Consider the following 16463-nt stretch of genomic DNA (forward strand, 5'->3'; position numbering starts at 1 on the left):
CCTCTCCTCCCTACCCCCAGAAGTTCCCCAGCCCTCAGGGTCCCCACCCCAGGGAGACAGGCCGGGCATGCAGGGAGCCCTAGCCTCACTCCGGCTGCCAGGGGAGGGGTCCCCACCTCCCCTCTGCCTGGACCTTGGACTCTTAGTGGGGTCCTAAAAGGAGCCTGAGGAGGAGGTTTGGGACCACCATCCTGGGGCTGAATAAACCCTGTTTGAGGCTTATGTGCCCGGTGGAGTGGGGGTGGCAGACCTGCACACCATGGCCCCAGGCCCGCAGGTTGTGCCTGCTCCCATCCTGCTGTCCAGGGTAGGAGAGGTGCCAGGGACCTGGGTCTGAGATGGGGCAGCCTCGGACCGCACCCCATCAGCCTGCTTCCCTCGGTCTGAGGTGGGGGAATGGCAAAGGCTTTTGTCCATTTGTTTTGTTTTGTTTTTGGGGTGGCGCTGTCCCATCGAACTTTCTTGGGTGTTGTAAATGGTCTGTCTGGCTGGCTAATGCAATAGCCACTAGCCACGTGTGGCTGTTGAGAATTTGAACTGTGGCTAGTGCGACTGTGGAACTGAATTTAATTTTTTGTTCACTTAGTTCTGATTCGTTTTTAACGTTGGCTGTCGCGTCAGACAGTGCAGTTTCGGAATCTCCATCTTTCCATGCATCCTTCCTACCTACTCTTTTATCAGAAACCTCCTAAGTCTGACAGTCATTTTGTCCCCTCTGCAGGATGGGGCAGGAGAGCCAGTTTCTAGGTGCCTGGAAAGGATCAGACACACTTTCAAAAGGGTATCACCTTCGCCTGGCACCTCCTCCCCTTTCTAAGACCCTTTGGTGATGGGCTGGACAAGGTCACTGAATCATAGGATTCGGGGAGGAAAGGCTGTCAGAGGCAGATTTTTACCACCCAACAGGTGCCCACGGGCCCACTCCACTGCTCATGCTGCCTGAAAGCTCATGCTTCCTTACTCATTCACTCCCCCAATTTTGCCAGGCACTGTTCCCTTCTCTGGGGTTCAGTCCGAGAGAGAGAGAATATACCAAGGAATAGACCTGCACAGAAATACGCATATTTGTCAACTGTGGGGAGTGCAGTAAAGGGAACAATCAGGGGATAGTGACAGACAAGGAGGGGACTTCCTAGGATCTGACAATTCAGAAGCCTCCTCTGAAGAGGGGACAGTTAAGCTAAGACCAGAGTGGAAGTGGAGGGTGGGACATTCTGGAAGAAAGCACCGCTTGTGTGCAGGCCCTGAGGATGGAATCTGGCACTCAGGAGAAACCAAGAAAAGGCAGGTATAGCTGGAAAGGGACGGAAGGACAAGCGGCTGCCAGCATTTATTTGGCAGACCTGGAAAAGGATTCTGGCACTGACCCAGTGCAACAGGCTGTAGTGGAGGGGTTTAAAAGCAGTGTTTTTAAGAGCTGCTAGGGTTTGGATGGCTCAGACATGGGTAAGAGCAGGAAGCCAAAGGACCATCAGGAAGCAACTGGCATAGTCCAGGCAAGGGATGAAGGTAGCCTAGATGAGGAAGGTGGTAGAGGCACGGAGAGAAGGGGTGAGTTAGAGGTAGTTTGTGGAGATGGAATCAACAGGCCCTGTGGATAGACCAGGTCCCGGATGAGGAAGAGAGTGGGGCTTAGGGGGGCATGTTTCTGGCCAGAGTACCTGGGTGGGAGGATGGGCCATTTCCTGGACTGAGGACAACGGGGAGAGGAGCATATTTTGTAAGGATGGAGTGAAAGTTCCATTTGACAAACCAGGAAGGTGTTGGATGGAGAGGTGTGGTGCCCAGAGGAGTGGCCCAGACCGGGACTGGATATTTCAGAATGGCCAGCAGAGACGGTTCTGAGCTCTCTGGGCAGGTTGAGGTTGGGAAGAGGAGGTGGAGATGACAACACAGGCCAAGGAGAGGCTGATGGGGGGAAGTGTAGTGTGTGTGTGTGTGTGTGTGTGTGTGTGTGTGTGTGTGTGTGTATGTGTGTAGGAAAGGGATCTCCAGAGAAAATCCAGTGGCCCCGGGAGCTCAGCTTTGTGCTAACTTCCTTCTAGTGAAATAAAGGACCGTGGTCTGGCGGGATCAGTCATCCTTTGGGTACCGAATCAGGAGGCCTAAGTTTTTGTTCTGGCTCAGCCACAAATTATTCATGAGTCCTGAGAACCACTCTGTCTCCAGGACCCAGTCCCTCCACCCATAAAATGTGGTTGTATAGGTGGTGCTGGTCTTTCCAGCTCCACGTTCTGGCATGCTTCAGCTGTCAACACTACACAATGCCTTGTCCTGGAAGGTGGGGCTGGGGCACCCATACCTCCCATACCTCCCTTTGGATAATACTCTATGGCCCTTTGCATGACCCCGCCCACTCCCAGTAGTCCTTCCCCATTGGGTTCAGGCCACCCCTCAGCTGGGGCGTGCTCTGTGGGCAGTGTGAATCCTTGGTGGACTCCCTAACACACCTCCCTTGTCTCTTCCATCTCCAGTCTCCCACCAGCGGAGCAGGAATAAACTTTCCCGGCTAAGTTAGATGGATGGTCCCCAATAGCCAGGCGGGCGCCCTTCTCCTGCCTCCCCACCAACTCCCCTTATCAAGGGACGTGACTCTGTGTGTGGGAGGCTGGGAGTTAGAGCATTTGGGTGGGAACTGGGGTGCCCTGCCCCTCGAGCAGGAATGGTGCCCCCGGGGAAGAAGCCAGCTGGAGAGGCCTCCAACTCCAATAAGAAGTGCAAGCGTTACTTCAACGAGCACTGGAAAGAGGAGTTTACCTGGCTGGACTTTGACTATGAGCGGAAGCTGATGTTTTGCCTTGAGTGCCGCCAGGCCCTGGTACGGAACAAGCACGGCAAAGCTGAAAACGCCTTCACCGTGGGCACCGACAACTTCCAGCGCCATGCCTTGCTGCGCCATGTGACCTCGGGGGCTCACCGCCAGGCTCTGGCCATGAACCGGGGCCAGCCCACTTTTGAGGGCCAGGCTGAGGGAGGAGGGGCCTCCCCAGGCCTGGCAACCACCCCACCCTCCAGGGGCATCAAGGTGGACGTGGACCCTGCCAAAGTGGCTGTGTTGACCACGGTGTACTGCATGGCCAAGGAGGACGTGCCCGACGACCGCTGCTCTGCCCTACTCGAGCTACAAAGGTTCAACTTGTGCCAGGCGCTGCTGGGCACGGAGCGTGGTGATTACTACAGTCCCAGGAGGGTGAGGGACATGCAGGTGGGTGGCAGCCAGAGGTATGGGGGAGGGCTTGGGGAGGGAGGACATTGAGCCATCTGGCACAGTGCCAGCATGCCAGGCCCCTGGGCCTCGGCCAGAGCACTTCATTCATACCTTCACTGTCAGAACCGTTGAGAGCGACTGTGTGTCTGGCCTTGGGCCGGCTGCTGAGGACACAGCAGTGGAGCAGCCAGACCAGGCCCTGTCCTCAGGGGCCCAGGGGCACTCCCCTCACTACTTAGACCAGAGATAGCAAACGGGTGGCCCTGAGGGCTTCATTGGCCCACAGAAGTGTTTTGTTGTTTTTTACAGTATTTTTGTTATTTGTTATTTTTTTTAATCCCGAAACTATTTTTCCCATTGATTTTAGAGAGAGTGGAAGGAAGGGGTGAGGGGGAGAGAAAGAAAGAGGGAAAAACCTAAGTGAAAGAGACACATTGATTGGTTGCCTCCTGCTCATACCTCTACTCAACCAAGGTATGTGCCCTTGACTGGGAACCAAACCAGAGACCCTTCCATCCAAGGGCCAATGCTCTAACCACTGAGCAACCGGCAGGGTTGTTTTTATTGATTTTAGATAAAGAGGAAGGGAGAGGGCAAGAGAGAAATATCGATCCTCTGCCTCCTGCACGCCCCCTACAGGGGATTAAGTCTGCAATCCAGGCATGTGCCCTGATCAGGAATCAAACCAATGACCCTTTGATGCATGGGATGACGCTCAACCAACTGAGCCACACTAGCCAGGGCCACAGTGTTTTTAAAAATTTTTAATTAGCTTCCAAGTTTAACAAAACAAGAGATTACATGTGAAAATCTGGATTTGTTACTTGTACTGAAAAAGTAGGTCCCCATGCTCTCAGGGCATGAAGTGGTGGAGTTGGGGAGCAAGTACGGACTTCCCCATTCCCTGTTTTATCCCTGGCCCACTTTGAGCTCAGGATCACCCTCCTGGCCCCTGGGGGCATGCAAGTTGCAGCTCTGTCCTAGGTACTTACTAGCTGTATGAGCATAGGGGCTGGTGTGCGGGTGGGGGCGTTGATCTCATCTTACAGAGAGATGTGGCAAACAGACAAACAGAACACACGGTGGCTGGGGCCCTATGTCACTGGCCAGGAGTTAGGAGTGAACGTGTCTATCAGTTAATCCCTGGACAGCAGAGAGGAGGGAGATCCCCAGGAATAAGGCAGACTGGGTGATGCTGTAGAAATACACCCACCCACCAAACTCTGTAGAACTTCTACAGTTCATAAAGCATTTTTCGTTTATAAGCACAAAAACAAAAAGCTGTATTTATAATTCACAACAACCTTTGGAGGAGGTTATGGGCACCGATGAGCCTGATTTTAGAGCTAAAGATACTGAGGCTCAGAGAGGTGAAATGACTTGCCCAAGATCACATAGCCTGTAAGTGGCAAAGCTAGGATTAGTCCCCAAGTCTGTCTGACGCTCTTGCGATCACCCTGTACTGTCTGCCTCCCCTTCTCAGGACAAGCCTAACTCTGCCCGCCCTCCCTCTCTCTCTCTGGCTGTCCCAGGTGGCCATTGCCAGTGTCTTGCACACAGAGGCTTGCCAGTGCCTGAAGGCATCCCCGTATGTGGGGCTGGTGTTGGACAAGACCAGAGACTGGCCTGAGTCCCACAGTCTGGCCTTGTTTGCCACGTCGGTGTCACCCTGTGATGGCCAGCCTGCCACCACCTTCCTGGGCAGTGTGGAGCTACAGGAGGGCGAGGACACTGCTGGCCAACTCCTGGACATCCTGCAGGCCTTCGGTGTGTCCGCACCCAAGCTAGCCTGGCTCAGCTCAAGCCTCCCCAGGGACTGCCTGGGGAGTGTGGGCCTGCAGCTCCGGGCCACCTGCCCGCTGCTCACGGAGCTGCACTGCCTCCCTGGCCGGCCAGATCCTGAGCCCCCTGCCTACCTAGGTGAATATGAAAGTGTACTGGATGCCCTCTTCCGCCTCCACGGTGGTCCCAGTTCCCACATGGTCCCTGAGCTCCGGGCAGCACTGGACCTTGCAGCCATCGACCTGGCAGGACCACGGCCAGTGCCCTGGGCCTCTTTGCTGCCTGTGGTGGAAGCAGTGGCTGAGGCCTGGCCTGGCCTGGTGCCCACACTGGAGGCCTCTGACCCAGCCTCACCAACAGCTAGGGCACTGGCCCTCGCCCTGCGCCAGTTCACCTTCGTGGCCTTCACCCACCTGCTGCTGGACACTCTGCCCTGCGTGCAGAAGCTCGCCCTTGTCCTGCAGCCGGAAGACCCACACCTGGCCTTGCTGCAGCCGCTGGTGATGGCAGCGGCGGCCTCCCTCCACGCGCAGCGAAGCTCCGGGGGCGCGCGCCTCCAGGGCTTCCTGCAGGAGCTGGCGTCCTCCAGTCCCGACCTGGGCGGTGAGCGCTGTACCTACCGCGGCCTGGAGTTGGTCGGCTACTCCGAGGCTGCGCTCCGGGACTTGGAGCGGCTGCGGGGGGACTTCTTGGACTCCCTGCAGAAAGGGCTGCGGGACTCCTACCCCGGGCCCTCGCTGGATGCCGTGGCCGCCTTCTCCGCGATCTTCGATGCCCGCCGCTACCCGGACACACCCGAGGGGCTGGGCGCGCACGGCGAGGGGGCGCTGCGGCTGCTGCTGCGCGCCTACGCCCCGGCGGTGGTGCGGCCGCGCGCGCTCCGCGACTTTGCGCTCTTCAAGCGCGTGGTCTGCAGCCTCGGGCGGCTGGGCCCGCGGGCTCTGTGCGCCAGGCTGGCCTGCGCGCACTCGGAGCTGCACGAGCTCTTCCCCGACTTCGCTGCCCTCGCCGCCCTGGCCTTGGCGTTGCCGGCGGGCGCCAGCCTCCTGGACAAGGTCGGCCGCAGCCGGGAGCTGCGGTGGTGGGGGCAGAACGGGGCCGGGGAAGGCCGGGGCGACCCTGTGGTCAAGATCGCTGTGGATGGTCCCCCGCTACACGAGTTTGACTTTGCGCTGGCCGTGGAGTTTTTAGAGAGTGGGTGGGGGGAGGGGTTGCTGGGGTCGCAGCTCACGTGAGGGTGGCCTCCTTCCCTCTCTCCAGCCAGCCTGAGGCCCTGGGTCCTCTAAGGGCCAAGCCGGACTTGCCCAGGCTGCATCCGAGCTGCCGTACTACCTGTGGCCTTCCGTTCACCTTCCCCATGCTTCTGCTCCACGCTGAGGACTAACCCAGCCGTGTGGGCTGTGGGCTGTGGGCTGTGGAGGGGGGCCTGGGTCAAGGGGGGCCTGGGCAGCGGAGAGATGCTAGGGTCTGGGGCACCCTAACTATTGCTCCTGAGCATTCTAGAGTTTGGTGAGGAGTAGCTCACCCTTTTCCCTTTGGATTCATCCCACGTTTTGGCCTTAAAAATGTTGGGGGTTCTTGTTTGGAGGGAGGAAGGCTGGGGCTCCAGAATTAAGGGATTGAGGGAAAGTAGAATGTGGTCCTTGCCTTTCTCAGCCCCGCTCCTGGCAGCATCTCTTCTCTTCAGATACGACCGGAAAGCAGACCAGGGTCCTTGTCTCTGACACAGCACAGCACTCTGTGCACAGCTGACAGTTCAAGGGAGGCGGTGCTGCCCTCCCTGCCCGCCCCACCAAGGCTGCCCGAGGCTTTTATGTATATGACCATGTGTATAGACAGATCAATCTATAAATAGGAAATAAATCTATCCTATTTTTCATAATGTAACACATAAATCTAAAAGGACTTCTTTTCGTTTTGCAGTGATAGGGTCTAAAAAACGTCCCAAATGAACTGGATTTGTTACTAATTTTCTTCTTTTTTGAAGTCTGGTTGTTCTCCCAAGTTCCTTGCCTCAGACCTTTAAGACCAAAGACTGTAAAACCACAGTGTTCCCGACCCCCCACCCCACCTCCACCCCTCAAGGCCTGACCCAGGGATGCCAAGGGGGGGCTTTGTGCCTCCTGGGGGACACATCCCTTCAGATTCCAAGGGTTTCCCATCCTCTCTGATAGCCTTTGCTGGGCATGATGTGGGGGAAGTGAGAAGGGAGAGGGATGACCTTTCCCCAGGCCTCCTGGGTTTGGGTTTAATTTGCAATAAAGAGGAAACCCAGCTCATGTGCAGTCTCCATGGTGCTGTGTGTGTGTCGGGGGCCTGCCCTGACGCCTCTGTTCCCTCCCTTGGCCTGGCTCCCCTGAAGCATTCATCTGGGTCTCTGTAAGGGCAGGAGGGTCCTCCTTCTTTTGTGGATTCCCTGCTTCTGCTGCCCCAGTTGTGGAGAGGAGAGGCACAGAGATGGGCTGTCATTGCCCTGGGCTTGGCCAGGGCTACTTTGTGACAAGGGAGACAGGAACTCTGTCCTGGCTTCACACCCAAGAAGCCCATCCGCTTCTTCTGGCTGTGGGGGTAGGATTGCCCTGTGGCTCCCCATTTCAGACCCTGCCCTTCTTCCTCCTGCAGCAGGCCCAGCATCCAGCACCCCCAGCCCCCTGCTGGCCTCCCTGCCCCTGGCTGCCAGGCCTCTGCAGCCCCCGCTGGACTTCAAGCACTTGCTCGCCTTCCACTTCAATGGCGCTGCCCCGCTCAGTCTCTTCCCCAACTTCAGCACGGTACGGGCTGGGCCGGCGGGCGGGGGGCACGCAGCCAAGCTGGGGTGGGCATGGAAGGTGGGCTCAGGTGGGCCGGTTCTCAGAAGGTGGGTCTAACCAGGAGCTCATTTTCCTCCAACATCCCCAAGAGACTAGGTGCTCCCAAAATAGAGACCCCCAGGCCCAGCTCTCTGGGGGTTGTTACTGGGGGACCCCCAGGAGAATGGTGTCCCCCAGTAACAACGGCTGGGCCTGTAGGGTCTGTACTGTAGATTTCACTTGAGTTTTGGTATAGGGACTTCTATGGATGATTTGTGTGTGCAATTGAGTGTGCCTTTCTGTGTTAGTTTGTAAATCCATAGGTCTTTGTGTGTTATTTGTGGATGTGGCTGTGTGTTGGTGTCCTGTGTGTGTGTTTGTAAACAACTCTTTCGTTCTCCGTATGTAATATGTGTGCATGGGTAGCTGAGAGATGTGTTGTGTCTTTGTGTTGACTGTGTGCGTTTTGGTGTGTGTCTGACCTCTGACTGTGTTTTGTATGGGTTGGGTGATTGTGCCTTTGTCTGGATGCCATTTGTGTGTGTGTGTGTGTGTGTGTGTGTGTGTGTGTGTGTGTGTGTTATTCTGCACGGCACTGTAACCTGTAACTGTCTGTAAGCTCATGTGCTCTCTGTGTCCTAGTCTGCGTATTTCCATGTGTGAATGTGCGTGAAGAACAAGGGTAGTGAGCATGAATTAGACTTCACTACATGAGCCGTAAGGAATGCTACCCCCTTTTTAATTTTGAAAAATCAAATGCAGTCATCAGTGAGCCCCGCCCACCCTGACAAGATGGTGGGGAATTCGGCTTCAGTCACCCTGAGGAATCCCTTCCTTCCTGCCTGCCCTCCAGGGCTGCACAGAGGTCCCAGGAACCTGAGGCATTTGGAGAGGGTCCTCTGGTCTTAGGTTTCTGCTGTCACTTGCTGACATGCTCACTGTTCAGGCACATGGACCCTCAGGAATGGGTGAAGCGCTGTTGTCCTGATCGCTGGGGGCCCTGCAGGCCATTCTCTGGAGCCCTGTCCCCTGCTGCCTCGGCCCTGGTTGCTGTGGGAATTAGAACCTCTTTCTGTTCTCAGGGAAGTTCCTGAAACCATGCTTTTCCCTCTCAGCCTTCCTGAGAGATGAGAACAGAAAGTTCTGGACAAGCAAGCTCAGATGGCTTCCGCTTTTGGCCCAACAATCTAGGCCCCTGAGAAAAGAGAAGAAAAAATTATTTAAAATAAGAAAAAGAAAAAGACACACACATTAACATTGCAAAGAAATGATTCTACTACTCAGGGCCTCTACCTGCTGTCACCTGCCCCATCCTGGCCCCCCACCGCCCCTGGCCCAGGCTTCCTCTCCTGCTCAGGCCCTGTGGCAGTGGCAGAGCTCATAAGATGAGCCTGATCTCCCCAGCCATTAGGTCCAGCACAAGGGTTACGGGAGAGGAAATTCCAACAGAGGGATTCTGTCCCTTCCCTGCCTCTCCCTACCCCCAACAATCTGTCCCCTATATGATTCTTGTGAATGAGAAAAACAAAACAAAATCAGAGGCCAGAGGCAGCAAGAAATGCCAAGGTGATCACCAGGACATGGTTGTATCTCTCAAGATCGTGGAGGGCACCTTGGCCATCCCCCTGCCTCCAAGCGGAAGCCCGGGCTGACAGATAAAGTCTGCCAGGGACCAGGCTGTTTCCTGTGTTGGGTCTGGCCTCACAAGGATGAAGTTCTTCCTGAGGGTGCCCACTGCCCTCCTGGATAGCCTTTAGTTTGCGGCGTTTTGTACTGCCCCCTTCCAGAGGCAACCCCGGAGTTACTGTGCCCTCCCACCCCTTCACAGATGGACCCCGTCCAGAAAGCTGTCATCAGCCACACCTTTGGGGTCCCCTCCCCTCTGAAGAAGAAGCTCTTCATTTCCTGTAACATCTGTCACCTGAGGTTCAACTCAGCGGTGAGAGGGAATAGCGGAAACATGCTGAGGAAGGGGCTGGGCAGGGAGAGGGCTGGAGACTGGGCTTCTGGGATCTTTCCTGGAGGAATAGGCGTAGCAAAGGGGCCGTGGTCTCAGATTTCTATCCGTGGCTGCAAAAGAGGCACTCCTGGTCCTTCCTTCATCCATCTTCTTCTCTATCCAGAGTCCTCTGCCCCGTTCCTCTTCAGTCCCACTGGGACTCCATGTCCCTCCTGTGCTTCTCCCGTGTTCTGGACCCTTCTGCAAGAGAGAAGGCTTGCCCGGCTGGCATGGCTCAGTGCTTGAGCGGCGACCCATGAACCAGGAGGTCACGGTTTGATTCCCGGACAGGGCACATGCCCGGGCTGCCTGCTCAATCCCCAGTAGGGGGCGTGCAGGAAGCAGCCGATCAATGATGTTTCTCATCAATGTTTCTATCTCTCTCTCCCTCTCCTTTCCTCTCTCTGAAAATCAATAAAAACATACTTTTAAAAGAGAGTGAGTGTGAGAGAGAGACATTGCCCTTCCCCACTCTGGTCCCAGGAGCCACCCATCAGCTCCTGGTTTGGAGCTGAGTTTTGTGTGTTTTTTCTTTTAATATGTTGTTGTTGTTTTAACAATTTTTATTTATTTATTTGAGAGAGAAAGAGAGAGAGAGACATAATGTGTTTCCACTTATTTATGCATTCATTGGTTGATTCTTGTATGTGCCCTGACCAGGGATTGAACCTGCAACCTTGCATGACACTCTAACCAACTGAGCTACCCAGCCAGGGCAGGAGCTGAGTTTTGGGGTGTTTTTTTGTTGTTGTTTTGTTAATCCCCACCTGAGGATTTTTTTCCCCCCTATTGATTTTTAGAGAGAGTGGAAGGAAGGGAGGGAGGGGGGGAGAGAGACAGACAGAGAGAGAGAAACTTGAATGTAAGAGAGACACATCGATTGGTTGCCTCCCACACACGCCCTGACTGGGGCTGGGGAACCAACCCACAACCCAGGTGTGTCCTTGACTGGAAATAAAACCTGCGACACTGTGGTGTTTCTAACCACTGAGAAACACTGGCCAGGGCTGGAGCTGAGTGGGTTTTTTTGTTTTTAATTTATTTCAGAGAGGAAGGGAGAAGGGGAGAGAGATAGAAACATCAATGATGAGAGAGGGCCACTGATTGGCTGCCTCCTACATGCCCCACACTGGCAATGGAGACCACAACCTGGGCACATGCCCTAACTGGGAATTAAACAGTGACCTCCTGGATCATAGGTTGACACTCAACCACTGAGCCATGCCAGCCTGGCAGGAGCTGAGTTCTTAAAGCACCTGAGAGTTTATAGACTACTAGAGGCCCAGTGCACGAAATTCGTGCATGGGGGGCGGTCCCCTCAGCCCAACCTGCACTCTCTCCAATCTGGGACCCCTTGGGGGACATCCCTCTCACAATCCTGGACTGCTGGCTCTTAATCGCTCACCTGCCTGCCTGTCTGGTTGCCCCTAACTGTCCCTCCCGCCCGCCCACCCCCGCCAGCCTGATCATCCCTCACTGCCTCTGCGTGCTGGCCTGATCGCCCCTAACTGCCCCCTTTGCCAGCCTGGTTGCCCTTCACGACCCACCCCCCCACTCCTCCGCTGGCCTGGTCACCCCACGCAGCCTGGTGTTCAGTCATTTGGTCGTCCCTCACTAACCCCACTGCTGACCTGGTCGAAGGCAGCCATCTTGTGAGGGCATGAGGGTCAATTTGCATATTACCTCTTTATTATATAGGATGTTTGTTCATGCCTATTGTCTTAATTAGTTCTCATGATACAACTGTGAGGTGGATAGAGGTGCAATTATCATCCCCTTTTCAGATGAGGAAACTGAGCCTCAGAGAGGTTGAGTAGCCTGCCTGAGGCTACACAGCTGGTAAGTAGCAAGGCTGGGATCTGAACCCAGGCCTGGCTGACCCCAAGGCCTGCATACTTTCTGCCATAGCCTGCCCCTGGATCGTGAAGGCACCTCTTCCTGGCTTCTCAGGGAAGGTTTACCTTCTGTCCAGGCAACTCTGGGATTTGGGGAGATGCTCTCAGCTGACCTGTTCTAGTGAAAGTGTCCAGGGAGGGGCCTGTCTTTGCTTTGCTGCATTTGGGAGCAATAAGCAGGGACCCCTGGTTGAAGGAGGGAGGACACTGCCAGCCTAGATATGAGGGCTCCTCCAGGCTTTCAGGTTACAAGTTGTAAACCAGCTGGACAGAAAGACTTCCCTTGGAGAGAAGATCTATGTGTTCATGCTGGGCCCCTTCGCAGTGCCTGGCAAATGCCAATGCTCAATAATTGTTGAAAATATGAAAAAGGGATGAATGGTCTGTAGTCCACATATCCCAAAGGATGAGGATTGCTCTATTTTCCCCATTTGTGCATTTATAAATGTGGTAACTAACATTCATTGAGCACCTATTGTATGGACGAGGCACTGATCATTCAGGTTCTCATTTAATTCTCACAGTCCTATGAGGCCAGTGTTAACGCAGTTTGAGTGAGAAAACCGAGGCTCAGAGAGGTGAGGTGACTTGCCCACAGATGCACAGCTACTCAGTGGCTGAGTCAATTTAAAGCCAGAGGCTGCTTGCCTGGGAGCTCACGTATGAGAATGCGTTCTGTAAGCCTCAGGACCATGCACATACTGTGATGATGATGGCAGTGACAAGGATTCCCTCCTTGTGTGGCCCAAGCCCTGCCTCCCTCTGACCTGCCCCATGTCCAGTGCCAGCTTGTGGATAGGACATGCAGACTCAGAGAATGAATGGTGACCCTATGCCCTCCCCACCCCAGAACCAGGCCGAAGCACATTATAAAGGCCACAAACATGCCAGAAAACTCAAGGCAATTGAAGCCGCCAAGAGCAAGCAGAGGCCCCAGACCCTGGCCCAGGATGGGACACTGGTGTCTCCGACCCCGACCGTGGCCAGTGGAGCCCCCGAAGAGCCGCAGTGCAAAGGTCAGTCCTGAACTCTTCTGCCCCCTACTCCAAATCTGGTTTCTGACGAGGGGTTGAGAGATGTCTTTTTAAAAAATATATATTTTATTGATATTTTTACAGAGATGAAGGGAGGGGGATAGAGAGTTAGAAACATCAATGAGAGAGAAACATCAATTAGCTGCCTCCTGCACACTCCCTACTGGGGATGTGCCCGCAACCAAGGTACATGCCCTTGACCGGAATCAAACCTGGGACCCTTGAGTCCGCAGGCTGATGTTCTATCCACTGAGCCAAACCGGTTAGGGCGAGAGATGTCTCATTGTTATGTCTGCTTGTGCTAGAGCAGTGATGGCGAACCTTTTGAGCTCGGCGTGTCAGCATTTTGAAAAACCCTAACTTAACTCCGGTGCCGTGTCACATATAGATATTTTTTTGATATTTGCAACCATAGTAAAACAAAGATTTATATTTTTGATATTTATTTATATATTTAAATGCCATTTAACAAAGAAAATGCTACAAACAAATGGCTGGGGAGATCAGGCTCATCTTATTAAATGGCATTCCTTTATATTTTTGATATTTATTTATATATTTAAATGCCATTTAACAAAGAAAAATCAACCAAAAAAATGAGTTCGCGTGTCACCTCTGACACGCGTGTCATAGGTTCGCCATCACTGTGCTAGAGCATTCTTACGGAGACAAGGCACACATCACAAGTGGACAGCTCAGTGCATTTTCCCGTCTGGATATATCGAGATTAAGAAACCTCTCTCAAGCACCCAGAAGCCCACCTTGGGCCCCTTCCAGTCACTACTTGTATTAGTTTTGTAGGAACTATAATGACCACTAACTGGGTGCCTGAAACAATAGAAATTTCTTTTCTCACAGCTCTGGAGGTCAGAAGTTTGAAATCAGGGTGTCCACAAGGCTGCTTCCTTCATGGAACAGAGAGGGAGAATTTGTTTCATGCCCCTCTTTCAGCTTCTGGTGGTTGCCTGGCATTCCTTGGCTTGTGGATGTGTCACTCCAATCTCTGCCTCCATCTTCACATCTGGTTCTCCCATGTGTCCATAGTCTTCTTATCAGGACACCAGTCACTGGATTAGAGCTCACCCTAAGCCAGTATGACTTTATCTGGACTAATTACGTCTGCAAAGACCCTTCTTCCAAAATAAGGCCACATTCTGAGGTTCTAGAGCAGTGGTTCTCAACCTTCCTAATGCCGCGACCCTTTAATACAGTTCCTCATGTTGTGGTGACCCCCAACCATAAAATTATTTTTGTTGCTACTTCATAACTGTAATTTTGCTACTGTTATGAATCATCATGTAAATATCTGATAGGCAGGATGTATTTTCATTGTTACAAATTGAACATAATTAAAGCATAGTGATTAATCACAAAAACAATATGTAATTATCTATGTGTTTTCCGATGGTCTTAGGTGACCCCTGTGAAAGGGTCGTTCGACCCCCAAAGGGGTCGCGACCCACAGGTTGGCGACCCACAGGTTGAGAACCGCTGTTCTAGAGGGACATGAATTTTGGGGTGACACTCTTCAACCACCTACACCCCTCCCCCCAGGGTAGCTACGATCCTGACTTCTCACATAGACCAGTTTCACTTGGTTTTGATAAACTGTAGAATGTCGGCTTTTGTTCATCTTTCATGAACATTCATGGTAAGATTCTTCCGTGGGGTTGTGGTGGTAGCTGTAATTTGTCCTTTTCCATTGACATGCAGTATTCCATTGTAGGACCAATACGACTTTTTTAAAACCCATTCTCCTACTGATGAGCATTTGAATAATTTCCAGTTTTATGCTACTATGACGAGTGCTCCATGAACATTCTAGTACCTTTTCTAATTTCCGTTTATTTAACAGCCAGTAACTAGACTATCAGGGCCGTGAGGGCTGAGATTACTCTGCCCAACTTTTATGCTTTCAGATGGGGAAACCGAGGCCCAAAGAGGCCCAGGTCTGCCCAGTGAGTTGGATGGTAGAGTGGGTCTGGAATTCAGCGCTGGTCACCCCTGCACTAGTGACCCGTCCACTCTGCCAGCCACCCCTAATGTCAGTGCTTACAATCAAGGTCTCAAGAATCAGCTCAGGCCTCACCCTCTTACCCACCGCCTTCCATGTCCCCAGCAGTCCCTGCAGGCCCTCCTCCTGGCCCCCCACTCCAGCCCCCGCAGACTCCCGACGCGATGCCCAGGGCGCCCGCCCACTCAGACCTCTTGGATGCTGCCTCCTCTTCCTCTTCTTCCTCCTGCCCACCCTGCTCCCCAGAGCCTGGGACAGAGGCCCCAGGACCTGAGCCAGTGGCGGCTGCTGTGGGAAGCGGTGTGAGTGGGGAAGGCAGGAGTGAGAAGGGGCGCCTCTACTGCCCCACGTGTAAGGTGACGGTGAACTCTGCCTCCCAGCTTCAGGCTCACAACACAGGTGAGTGTGGCCCGCCAGCTGGAGTCCGGGGGAAGAAGGGCGGGGGACTGCCCCTCACCAGATGGGGGCAGGCTGGAACTTCTGGGCGCTTTGCTCAAGGACTTGGTCACCGGGACGTTGTGCTCAGTTGTTACTGGGCGTGCATTTCGGGTCCTCCCACTACTGCTTGAGGGAGAACGGAGGAGAGAAGCAAGGACTGAAGGGTCACTGCAGAGACGACAGGAGACACCTCCTCCATCTCTCCTTAGGTCAGGCCCGGGGGCGGGGGGCGGGGGCTGAGATTCGAGAAGGAAGCTGACCAGTTACATTGCAAGAAGGCCTCCCCTGGGGGAGGGTGGCTTGAAATGAGAGGACCTTGTGGAGATGGAAAGAGGAATCCCATGCGGCTGGTGGGGAGTGTATGTGCTGAGCAGCCTCAGAGCTAAAGGGACAACCAAACTGACCTGGTTCCGAGGGGTCTCCGTGGCCTTGCAGCCCCTCCTCGGTGCTGACAGACTTCCTTCTCTCCTTCCACCAGGAGCCAAGCACCGGTGGATGGTGGAAGGTCAGCGAGGGGCTCCCCGAAGGGGCCGGGGCCGCCCAGTGCCCCGGGGAGGAGCTGGACACAAGGCCAAAAGAGTGACCGGGGGCCGGGGGGGCCGGCAGGGGCCCAGCCCCCCTTTTCACTGTGCTGTCTGTCAGCTCCAGGTCAATTCAGAGACCCAACTCAAGCAGGTGGGAGAAGGGAGGCCGGGACGAGGGTTGGAGCAGGGGTGAGGGAGTGGGCCCAGTGCCAGGGGAGGAGGAAGGAGGGAGCTGAGGAGAGAAGGTGGGTAGAGCAGGGCCAGGTGGAGGAAGAGGAACAAGGCTGGTGGGACAGTGGGCCCCTGGAGACAGAGGTCAAGCCTTACCTCCCCTTCCCAGGGCCACTCCAGGTGACGCCCAATAAATGTAGGTGCAATGTGTGAACTGTGGGTAGAGAAGGGTGAGCTAGGCGAGGACGATGGGGAAGTTGGGGGTCCTTGGGCTTCCTCATCTTGTTCCCAGTCTGTCTGTCTGCCTGTCTGTCCATCAGCACCTGAGCAGCAGGAGGCACAAAGACCGCCTGGCCGGGAAGCCCCCCAAGCCCTCCAGCCAGCACAGCAAGCTGCAGAAGCACGCGGCGCTGGCTGTGAGTATTCTCAAGGTATCTGTCTCCAGGCAACGGGCTGGGACCCTGGGCAAGGGCAGGCGGGGAGTGGGCAACTCGTGGGGAGCTGAGGCAGGAATAAAGCCACCCCTTTCCGAGGCTGCCTGGGGCTGGGTTTTGGCTCTCTTGGGATCTGCCCAGAGGAATGTCCGGGAGATGGGCCTGGGTAGGAATC

The 16463-nt window shown here is 54.5% G+C and overlaps 2 protein-coding genes across 5 annotated transcripts in view; both read left to right on the forward strand.

Moving 5' to 3' along the window:
• The window catches only part of ZNF385C (zinc finger protein 385C), a 53457-nt gene that overhangs the window by 35359 nt on the left and 1635 nt on the right, over positions 1-16463 (forward strand). For 2 of the 4 annotated variants that reach the window (XM_036339787.1, XM_036339784.1), the window contains exons 3-8: positions 7613-7761; positions 9608-9718; positions 12524-12689; positions 14827-15120; positions 15638-15834; positions 16175-16285. In XM_036339787.1, the coding sequence (XP_036195680.1) occupies positions 7613-7761; positions 9608-9718; positions 12524-12689; positions 14827-15120; positions 15638-15834; positions 16175-16285 (1028 nt within the window). The remainder of the gene's footprint in view (positions 1-7612; positions 7762-9607; positions 9719-12523; positions 12690-14826; positions 15121-15637; positions 15835-16174; positions 16286-16463) is intronic. The other 2 variants (XM_036339786.1, XM_036339785.1) reach the window with 2 other exon arrangements.
• On the forward strand, positions 1232-7194 carry CUNH17orf113 (chromosome unknown C17orf113 homolog). Its single transcript, XM_036339783.1, has 2 exons — positions 1232-3205; positions 4741-7194. Exons 1-2 carry the CDS (start codon positions 2663-2665, stop codon positions 6223-6225), a joined length of 2028 nt encoding a protein of 675 aa, XP_036195676.1. The 5' UTR covers positions 1232-2662; the 3' UTR covers positions 6226-7194.

This window comes from Myotis myotis, unplaced genomic scaffold, assembly GCF_014108235.1.
Source record: "Myotis myotis isolate mMyoMyo1 unplaced genomic scaffold, mMyoMyo1.p scaffold_m19_p_17, whole genome shotgun sequence".
Lineage (NCBI taxonomy): Eukaryota > Metazoa > Chordata > Mammalia > Chiroptera > Vespertilionidae > Myotis > Myotis myotis.

Coding starts and splice junctions, on each gene's coding strand:
- CUNH17orf113 (XM_036339783.1), top strand. CDS start 2,663: ATGGTGCCCCCGGGGAAGAAGCCAGCTGGAGAGGCCTCCAACTCCAAT. Junction 3,206..4,740: donor GGAGGGTGAGGGACATGCAG/GTGGGTGGCAGC, acceptor TGGCTGTCCCAG/GTGGCCATTGCCAGTGTCTT.